Source organism: Castor canadensis, chromosome 1, assembly GCF_047511655.1.
Source record: "Castor canadensis chromosome 1, mCasCan1.hap1v2, whole genome shotgun sequence".
NCBI lineage: Eukaryota > Metazoa > Chordata > Mammalia > Rodentia > Castoridae > Castor > Castor canadensis.
In genome coordinates, this window is record NC_133386.1 from 164,751,230 (window position 1) to 164,762,303 (window position 11,074).

Here is an 11,074-nt window from a genome sequence, read left to right on the forward strand (position 1 = left end):
CAGGCATTACATGCATATAAAGAGGTGAGATTGGGCAATGGTCTCATTTACCTTCCTATATGACTTGAGTCACCACTCCTGAGGTCTCCTTTATCCTTAAATTTACCTAGTTCTGTTTTTTTCCCCTTTGTCCCTTGTTTTCAGCCCTATATTCAACTGCTGCTCTTACCAGCAGATAGTATTGCTTGATTTTACTCTTCAAAGTCCTCTGTCTGGCATCTCTGTGACTGGGCATCTCCTTTGGCTCCATTTATTCTAGGTTAGCCCTTAGAAGCAAACTTACCTCTGACCTAGCAGAGTAGCTTAAGATAAAATTGGGCATATATGAAATGCCTATGAATAAAACCTTTTAAAAGTAAGCAAAATGGAGTATTTAATCAAAAGCCCATGGTATGTTGGAGGTGGATGGCACTGACTCCCAAGAGCTGATTGTTAGGCTTCCAGCAATCTTGCAAGTTAGTTGTTAAACATAGCCATTATTTAAAAAAGAAAAAAAAGCATTTAAACATACAATTAGCAATATTAAAATAAAGGATATATATAAACATAAAATTCAGTACTTCTAATTACTAGATTTTTAATTTTCTATTTTCTTAGGGTTATGTGCCCCTAAGCTACCTGTATGATTAGAATCCTGTGTAATGATGCATTAGTACACTTATTTCCCAGTTCTGCATTCAGTGATGTGGCAACAGTAAGAGTATTTATACTATGAAAATCAGCGAGTGCTATAGCCCCTTTTCTCCTATTCAATCAGTTGCTAAGCACTTACGAGCATACTACTGCAGTACCTTCCAGACGTGGTTAATGAAGACAAAGGTATGAGGTAGTGGAAATATTCACAGTCACTCCATAGAATCTAGTCTCATATAGCTGCTTTCCCAAACAGGACTGTAAATTACATAGCCAGCAGTTCATATAGTACCTTGCCTTCAGCTGCAGAATTGGACTATTCTTTTCTTAAGCTATGTGGCTTATCCCATCATGATCCAAATCAGGCCAATTGCGAGCATTGAGACTGATTTGAATGGCTTGAGTTTGAGCTACCAGAAAATCCAACCTGTCATTCCTGTCCAAGATAAACAAAGAAGCATGTAGCCCCACTGGTAATCATCTCAGAACTGCAAATGAAAGAGACCGCCCAAGAATGAATGTAAGCCGAGAAAGTAGAACCAAAGAATGGTGAGAGAAAAACTAGGTTCCTAACAAAGTCTTCTCTGAAAAACTCTAATCTCAAACTTTATGTGAGTCAATGAATTTCACATTGCTTTTAATCATGCTGAAATTTATCTTTACTTACCTTCAGATTCCTTTCTGATAATATGGCATGAAATTTGTATCTCCACATGTGGTAATGACAGGAAAAAATGTAAATACTCTTTTCTTCTCATGACTTTATGTGTCTATGTACATAATTCTATAACCAGAGGACAAGGGTGCTACATGCTGAAAATTTTCATTGCACAATTTTATAGCTAACTTACCACTACACTCTGTAAGTAGGGAATCAAGTAATAAGTGCTTAGTGTAAGTTTGTTTAACTGAATTGGTTAGTAAGTGAGGGAAGAATTGTGCAAGAAGCAGAGTAAATCAGAGTAAATTCCTCTTCTCTTCTTTGCCCAAACACTCAATCTGAATTCGTCTGTTGTCACTTGTGAATGTTTCAGGGAAAAAGAAATGAAGCAATGTGGCTGAGTCCAACAGTCCAGTCTCAACTAGAGAATGTTGTAGTTTTCTACTGAAATAGAGTGAAAATTAGCCTTGGTCTTCTAGTTGTTACAAAACACTAAGGAAACTCCTTTGGTCTGTGTTTTCATGATGCCGAGTATTTGGATAAGAACTAAAATGTGCTGTCAACATGTCTCAAATGATCCACACATGCAATACCACATCAACAAAGTATCCAGTTACTTAACTGGACTTCTCATTGTCATTCCAGGAGTTTGGGTTGCTTATATCAGTGAAAGTGGTGAAAAGGATTTGTGACAGTCCCATAATTGTGTCACACACTCTCTGAATGAACCCAGCCCCTTGTGACTCGAGGGAGATAGATTTGGAAGGCTGGCAAATCAACATGAGTGGTCCCAGTTATATTTCAAGACAGAAAGAGAAAATAAACACGAGAATAGAAGTATTGATTGCTTCTGCTTTCCTACCCACTCCCTATTTTCTTTGCTCTGCAACCATACCACTGTCCAATACACAGTATATACTACTTATTTATTTTTTACTTTAATTCTCCATTTCCCAGAAAAAAATTCTAAGACGGAAAGAGTTTATCTCTATTTTTGTTCACTGCTGTATTTCTAATACCCAAAACAGAACCTGGTACATAGTAAATGTCCAATAAGTATCTGTTGAACAAATGCCCTGTATAGGGTAGCCATTTGTCAATTAATTCATGTATCAGAAACTAAAATGTCCTAGTGGAAAAAATAAAGTTTCTTTTTCAGACTAAATTATAAGATCCTGAGCCTTAATGGCCCTACTACAACCTGTATGACTATAAACAATTAGCTTTACCTTCTTTTTTTTTTTTCTTCCTCTGGAAAATAAGGATAACTATACTACCATATAGTCTTCAAAAGCTCGCAAGCATCTCCAAAGTGGCATTAGCTGTAAAGTATTAGCTCGGACACTCAAACAGGAGCTTAGCATAGATGGTTTTGAATAAAATTAAACAATAATGTCAGTTGTTCTTTTATTTATCAAACTGACAAATTTAAATTTTTGATCTTAAAAAGATAAATTTTAATTATCAACCATTTCCGAACAAAACTGCCATTCTTGACACTTTGAATTTGTCCTCCAAGGAAGAGTTTTTTAAAAAATAAAAATAGACAAATTCAGCCTGATCTTATTTATACATGTGAAATGTCCTTTCTCCTGAGTAATCACCCTTTCCCTTCAGTAATTACCTTCAGGTTTTTTTGTTGTGGAAATTTTAATCTTTCCCTTCAAGTTCAATTCTACCTTGCAGGGTCTCTCTTTTCCATCTTTAAAATGAAACCCTGTACCTTTAATAACAGAGACCTGGTGAGAGGTTTCTTTCCAAATTTGTTCCCTGGCTTCCAAGTGACGAAACCAGCTGTAATTTGAGAGCCCCAAGATCCTCGGGATATCTTTAGCCAAAGGAAAAGCTCCGCATTCCCACCCAGTCCGGGAGTTGAAATATTGTCAGAAAGCAAGAGCCTTCTCTTTAACTGCATGCTCTATCTCCCAGGAGCGAGAGGGAACTCCAAGAGCGAGGGGCAGCAGGGCGGGCGACGTGCCAGCTTTCTGCAAAAGCTCCCCGCGCCCCCTCCCCCCGCCCCACCTCCACACCCCTTCGGGTTGTGATCTGGCTGGAAAGAAGCCAGACGGAGTTCCAGCCGCTGAGCCAAAGTAAAGGCAGAGCGAGGTGCATCCTGCGTCTTTGCGCGGCTGTGCTACCCAGGCGCAGTTGCGCAGAGCCACATGAAGCCTGCTGGGGAGCGGGGACCAGGGTGCACCAAGCCGGCGGGGACCGAGGAGGACGCTGTCTCAGAGAGGCACTGACTCCCAAGTCTTCTCCGGGGTCCCTAGTCATCCTGAATTTCCAGAATGGTGTTCCTGAAGTTCCTCTGGATGGGTTTCTTCTGCCACCTGTGTAGAGGATACTTTGATGGTCCCCTCTACCCAGAAATGTCCAATGGGACTCTACACCACTACTTTGTGCCCGATGGGGACTATGAGGAGAACGATGACCCCGAGAAGTGCCAGCTACTTTTCAGGGTGAGTGACCGCCGGCGCTGCTCCCAGGGGGAAGGGGGCCAGGCCAGCAGCTTGCTGAGCCTCACTCTCCGAGAGGAGTTCACCGTGCTGGGCCGCCAGGTGGAGGACGCTGGGCGCGTCCTGGAGGGCATCAGTAAGAGCATCTCTTACGACCTGGACGGGGAGGAGAGCTATGGCAAGTACCTGCGGCGGGAGTCCCACCAGATCGGGGATGCCTATTCCAACTCCGACAAGTCCCTCACCGAGCTGGAAAGCAAGTTCAAGCAAGGCCAGGAGCAGGATAGCCGGCAGGAGAGCAGGCTCAATGAGGACTTCCTGGGGATGCTGGTCCACACCAGGTCCCTGCTGAAGGAAACGCTGGACATTTCTGTGGGGCTCAGGGACAAATACGAGCTGCTGGCCCTAACCATCCGGAGCCACGGGACAAGGCTAGGTCGGCTGAAAAATGATTATCTTAAAGTATAGGTTCAAAGGCATAAATGCCAGGGAGAAGGAACTAAATCAGCTCCCATTGTGAAAGATGGGAGACAGAGGACCGGGCTAAATTTCCCCTTACAACTGTTATTTTTTATATCCAGATTTGCACTTTGAGAATGAATCTGAGGTCATCTTTAAAAAGAAAGAAAACGTTGAGAAGTTGAGTGGTTATGGTTTTGGTTTTAGTTTTGTACATTATTTATGTGGTTGCTATGGATTACGCACCCGCAAAAAGCAATTTTAAAGCAATGCTTGCTGTCTTTTCTAGGGGACTTTATAATTCTGCAGAGATAACTTGTTTCTGCCATGTCTAAAAGGATACATTTTATTGTAGGGACTGATTTAACTTCTTCATCCTGGAGATTATGTGGAAATGCACGAAGAACATGGTGCATAGTTCCTTTCCACGTGAAGCCCGCTCTCTGGGGTTCTGAAAGCTGACATGACTGTTTTTCAAATGAGGTCCAAGGTGTTGCTTTGCATGTCTGCCTGCCCATGGAAGTTGCTTGTTTCTTCTTTTTTCTCTCTTATTTATTAACGATGGTTTGAGTTCTTTTCCCTTTTTTGTAAGAGCATTATTAAGAACTTATAGGGACTCATCCACCCTTTGCAGGGAGATTTGCAAGGTTCCTCTGTGGGTTTGTGTAAGTTAAAGTGACAACATTTAAGAAGTTTAAGCTTTGTAGTGGTTACTCACTAGTGAAAATGTTGATTTGATATGACTTGCATTGTATGTCTATGCTTTGTCATCAGTGCCACAGTCAATTACAAAGAAATAGATTGTTTGAACACACCCCTCAAATACCTATGATTTAGATTACCAGTGTATTCTTTCTCATTGGGGGTTTTTGCTTATTGGAAACTTGTACTTCAAGGAGGGGATTCTGATTCTATTAGCTCCTTAGCTAAGTTTTATTATTCAGCCAATAAATATGTTTTCATATAATACTGGCTTATTTTCTAATTTACATCTGTAACTTTCATATTTCAAAGAGGGGCAAATGCAAAGGAGAAAGAAGCATGGGCTTGAAGCCAGTTTACTTACAGCATATGATAAGGAAGGCAGAAGACAGCAATGTGTTTTTGGCAATTCTCCTTATCCTGCTCACATTTACCATCCTCACTAGGAAAAAAAAAAAAAAAGCTAGCCTGTGCCAGAACTGTAAATGTGATCTTTGCTTATCCTCCTAAAATTCTAAATTTCCCCCTAGATTCAATTGGAAAAATATATGACAAGGTTTATGTCTTTTATGTCTTCATCATGCAGAGGGAACATTATATTCTGCTACATGAACAGCAATAATGCTTAATAATTTCAAATCTGGTCTGTGTTCTTCAATTAATAGCTTAAAATGTGAGAATGCACTTTATTTCATGTCTTTCCCTCTCCAATCTTCACCTTAAATAAATATGCTTTCCTAAACAGACACAGACACACACACACACACACACGAAAATAAGCGTTCATATTTTTCTGCTCAACAGAGAGCTGTTTTTTTCTATTTCATGTGAATAAACCAGTTTTCTTTTTCTACATGGTATTCAGTATCTTCCTATTATAGTAGGAGAAACCGAGGTCCAGAAGGATAGACTTATCCTCAGATAGTTTTAATAGCCCCAGGTATTTTCTATTTAAGAATAGGAATTTCCACACTGTACTTTTTCAAGGACACTGAGAGATGAGAGAGAGTGACCAGAAGCCTGATCCTTTAGTTAACTATCTTGCTTAAAATAAAAAAGAACAAAGTATGGGACAATAATTAAAATCATAACTACAGTTTATTTTCATTACTCGGGGGCCACATTTTAACTGCCTTGTAGATTTGTGTGTGGGAAGGAGTTAAATGATCATTTAAAAGGGTTTCCTTTTTTATTTGGAACAAATATAGAGGAAAATAGCAGCAAGGCAAAGAAAATGAAATTTGGCACTTAAATGGTTGTAGTTTGAAAACATGCCCTTCTTCCTCAAAAATTTCATATCACTCAGTTCAAAGTGCTCAGGTAGAATCCACAGACATATCAAATGTCATCTTCTTGATTTCCCCAACTTTAATAAGGTATTAGACATCCAATACAGCTGGAGACTGGTTTCCTCATGCGTGTTCATTTCAATCAATTGGTAATGGTTGCTTATGGTATTATGTTAAGAAGGACTCAGATGGCACAGAAGTAGAGTGCTCCCCCCAGTTAGAGGAATTTCCATGGGTACAGAAGGAGAGTGGTGGCACATCTGCTACAAATTTGAAAACCCTGAAATAGATGACATATGAGGTTCCTTCAGCTCTAACATTCTATGAATTCTACAAAACCAGAATGAAATTATCTGGCTTTGAATCATCCTATTAAAGTCTAGATGTACAGCCAGTAATCCTACAGACTCTATCTAAATGTACCAAGAAGACAAATGGGAATTTCCAGGTATAGAGAGGGAGAGGAAACTGTCCTGGAAAGCCAAACTAGGGACTGGTATCACAAGGATTTTCTAACCCTCTCATGGTGGGGAGCCACCCAACTCAGATCATTCCTCCCCACTTCCTCATTATTCTCATTACAAGTTGTTATTCACACAATGACAAATGCTCTTTCAAAGCAATGGTCTTTTATTTCTCGGGCAATGAATATTTTGAGTCTCTGAGGAACACCACATACTCTCTTCCCTGAGAAGTATACTTACAAACATATCCATAATCTGCTCCAGGCACTGAGCTAGGTTGTGGGTAATTCTGGGACATTACAAAGTCTTGAGATCTCCTCTACAGACAGAAGTTTAAAAAGCCTCTTAGAATTTTATTTGAGTCTGGAAACCATTGTTACTGTTGCTGTTGTTATTATTTTTAGATGTAGTAACAACAACAAAACAGCTAGCTTTTTTAAAAAGACAATATTATTGGTAAGGCTGAGTGCTAAGAACTGGGTTATTTTCTTAATTCTAATAATAAACTGCGTGAGAAATTTTATAAAAGGAAGTATGTTAGTCACTTTTCATTGCTGTGACAAAAAACTTAGACATTCATCTTTTATGGAAGGAAAGATTTATTTTGGTTCACAGTTTTAGAGGTTTTAGTCCATGGTCATCTGGCTCTATTGCTTCTGGACCCTTAAGGCAGAACATCATGTCAGAGTGAGTATGGTGGAGCAAAGCAGTTTAACTCATGGTGGCAGCAAGAAACAGAGACAGAGAGAGAGAGAGAGAGAGAGAGAGCAAGGTGCCCCTGATAAGATATATTCCCCAAGTGTGTGTCTCCAAGGACTAGGTCCAACCTCCTAAGTTTTCATCAACTTCCAATAGCCTATCAAATTATGAACTCATCAATGAATTAATCCATTGATGAGTGAGGTCAAGACCTCATGATCCCAACAGCCTCACTTCTGAACACTGCTGCATTAGGGACCAAGCCTTTCACATATTAATTTTTGTGGGACATTTGAGATCCAAACCATAACAGGAAGTAACACATTTTATAAAAGTGTATAATGCATTTCAAGCACTTAGAACAGTACCTGAGACAGAGTAAACTAACAATAGATGTTAGTTTCTTGTTGTTATTACCATTTTTTATTGTCATTATTTTTATGTCCGAGGCCCAGAAATCCTAGATACTTTCTCCAAGATTAAAACTGTGCGATGTCTTATATAGATCACCATACTGTCACTTTCTTTGATGATTCTCTAGTGAAATAGTGAAATACATGTTCAAATAAATGAAAAATATTGAAAACAGGGATTCACTGATACCCATTCCAAATGCTCTCCTCTACTGTTCCAGTGCTTGATACTACCTGGCAGTAGAAGACGATTGACTCCTCTGTTTATACAATTACCCGTAATACTTCCCTGTGAGCTGCATTGTTCAATACCACTAATTCCCTCCATCTAACAATGGGCATATTTCAGTATAGCTACTTTGAAACATTCTGTAGGTATCTGTGGTCTTTTGATGGAACATACCAGGCCATTTTAGCCTCTGCAATGGCCAAGCCAGACCCATAGAAGTCATCAGAAACCATCAGGAGCTAGTAGGTGCCTTATGCACGGCAGCACCAAGAGGCCATCCAACAGTTCACATACTTTGCATTGCATTTTAAATTCTTGTTTACAATTCTGCCAAGGCAATGGGCACAAAACACGCTGACAGAAGATTTTAAATTTAGATTATAAACTATTTTAATAAGTCATAAATGTATCTATGAAAACCACTGACAGTATGAAACCACCCTAAAGGATGGTGTGATCAAAATTCAGTGGGGGATTTTTTAGAGGCTATTAAAGTCTTCTTGACATGGAATATTACCTGGGTAGGATATAGAAATGCTAAATGTGTTTCACAAATGTTTTAATATAAAAGGGAAAACAACTGAAAATACAAGGAGTTGTGGTTACACATAGGATACAGAAATGTATGAAAACAATTCACCAGAATTGGATTCTGTAAACTACCTTAGTCAGTTTGAAATTGGGCAGTCCTAAGGGAATACTATTTCTAAAGTCAGGATCCTGGTGAGTATGTCCTTTATCTAGTATTTTAAATGTGCCGCCATACAAGGCACATAGAATAGAAACAGCATAGATGTAAAAGGAAACTTATCCATAAACAAGGATTTCAAAGGCAGCAGATTGAGGGACTGGAAAATGCACACGTTTCTATGAAGGCCCATCAAGAGTCGAAATTAGAATTGTCTGGAAAATGTAAAGCTATAGGCATAAAATAAGAATTTGGTATAATCACACTTTTAAGAGATATACAGGTTTCAGCATTGCTGTTAGTTAGTATGATGTTTCATCTTTATATCATTTCCCTATCTACAAAAGTCAGACCTGCTGAATGGTAATAACCTGGAACGTATAACAAGCATAAAAAAGAAAAAAGCATCCACATTCTTAAACTACCTCTGCCACACTCACTATTTTCATCTTGATGTGCATTCTTTCCATATTTTTCCTGCACATTGATGTATCTTTTTTTCTTTTGAAAAATAATATTATGAGGAACACATTGCTTTCTAGGCAATGGCTACTTGGAGCATTAAATGTGTTTGTCTGCATAAATCTTTTGTAAATGCTTGCATCTATCCACCAGGCTTCAAGACTTGGTTCTAGATCTTATCCCACATTACATTAGCCATACAACTTTGAAAGAGCCCCTTAAATGTTCTGAAATTCAGTCAGTTTGTCTGCAAAATAAAGACAAAAATAACTAGCATTTGTTGAACACATACTGCTCAAAGTATTTTCCATACATAGTTTTATATAACCTTCCCAGGATTGTATTTCAAATAGATATAATATTTTATAAATTTTTCAGATAATGAAACTGAAAGGCAAAGAGGTTAAAGGACTTGCCCAAAATTTCACAGCTAAGCAGGAATGGAATTAGGATTTAAAAACAGAGTTGTCTGATTTCTATACTTCCAAAATAACTTCCAAATGATGCTTTCTCATCCTGAAGGCAGGAGACTGGACGCATGATTTTTTTGAACTCACTTCCTTTCTAGGATCTCCTGGTAAATGGCATGTGAAATTAACTTTTTCCTTACATGATTTTCTGAATTGAAAAATTCAAATCCAAGTTATCTCAAAGAAAATTTTTCTTTCTGTGCTTGATTTTATATTGGGTGAAATATAAATTCCTTACACCTGCATGACGCACTCTGATTCTTTGCCTAGGAGCAACTGGCTCCATATCAAATGTCACATATCTCAAGCACTTTCACATGTATGGTCACATTTGACCATAACAAACTTTATATATGATAAACTGGCAAAGACACTTCATAGTATTTACCATTTGACAGATAGTAGGCCAATGTTTACAGATAGGAAATTATTTTGTCAGTGCTTCCTGAATCCAACTATAAAGATTCTTCACCAATGTATGCCTGCCAAACTGAAAAATATATGATATTAGGCAGTGCTATATATTATTTTAGATAATATGGTTTTAAAAGACCTCCCTAAACAAGAAGGACAGATATTTGAAGTAAGCCTGAACTCTTGAGTACAAGGCAAAAATGTATACATCAAAGCGAAGAGTGTCCCTGGTAAGATAAGTACAAAATCCACCAAACAGGAGCAATTCTATATGTTTGAGAGCAATAAAGAGAAGAAAAAGGCAGTGGGGCTGTAGCAGAGTAAATCAGAAAAACAGTTAAATAGTTTGAGTCCAGAAGTGAGGCTAGGAAATAGAGGAACTAGAAGGCCACCATTAGAAATTTGTAAATTATTCCAATTTGTATTGGAACGTATGGGGGAATCTAATTAGGACAGTGCTATAGATCAGACTTCCACAAAAAGACTACTATAGAAGAACCAATCAGTCTGTAGGGCCACTCAGTCAGGTGGTTACTAGATAATACCAATTATAGATGATGGAGGAGTAAGGAAGTAGTGATGAAAATGGCAGGGATTTATCTTCATCCTATACAAATATGTCTCTCTTACTCTTTCCAGCCTTCTGTTGAATTGATCTAATTCCACAACTCTTGGTTTCATTTATTCTCTTCCTTCTCACTCAAATTTGCTATCTACCTCTGATTCTAGACCATCTCCCCCAAGGGATTAGGACATCTATGACTAGGATATAGCTTCTCTTCCTGACTATATTAGGTAACATATAGACCCCAACTGACTCCTCTGCCTCTACGCTTCAGTTCTGAACAGTCATTCCAAGCTCTATGTACCCTGTTTGATGGGCTAGAATAGAAATAGAATTATAAAGGTAGAGCTATGTACTCAAATACAGGCATGCCTCACATGTTTGCCTGTTACATAAAAATGATGATTACACTAAATTTTAGACATCATCCAGTATCAAGCATCATTACTGTGTCTCCATTATGCATATTT

At 38.5% G+C, this 11,074-nt stretch overlaps 1 protein-coding gene across 1 annotated transcript; it reads left to right on the forward strand.

The window, feature by feature from the left end:
- Window positions 1-3,138: 3,138 nt before the first annotated feature.
- Window positions 3,139-5,176, forward strand: Fibin (fin bud initiation factor homolog). The gene is made up of 2 exons (XM_074043137.1): window positions 3,139-4,313; window positions 4,391-5,176. Exon 1 carries the CDS (start codon window positions 3,583-3,585, stop codon window positions 4,216-4,218), a length of 636 nt encoding a protein of 211 aa, XP_073899238.1. The 5' UTR covers window positions 3,139-3,582; the 3' UTR covers window positions 4,219-4,313; window positions 4,391-5,176.
- Window positions 5,177-11,074: the final 5,898 nt, after the last annotated feature.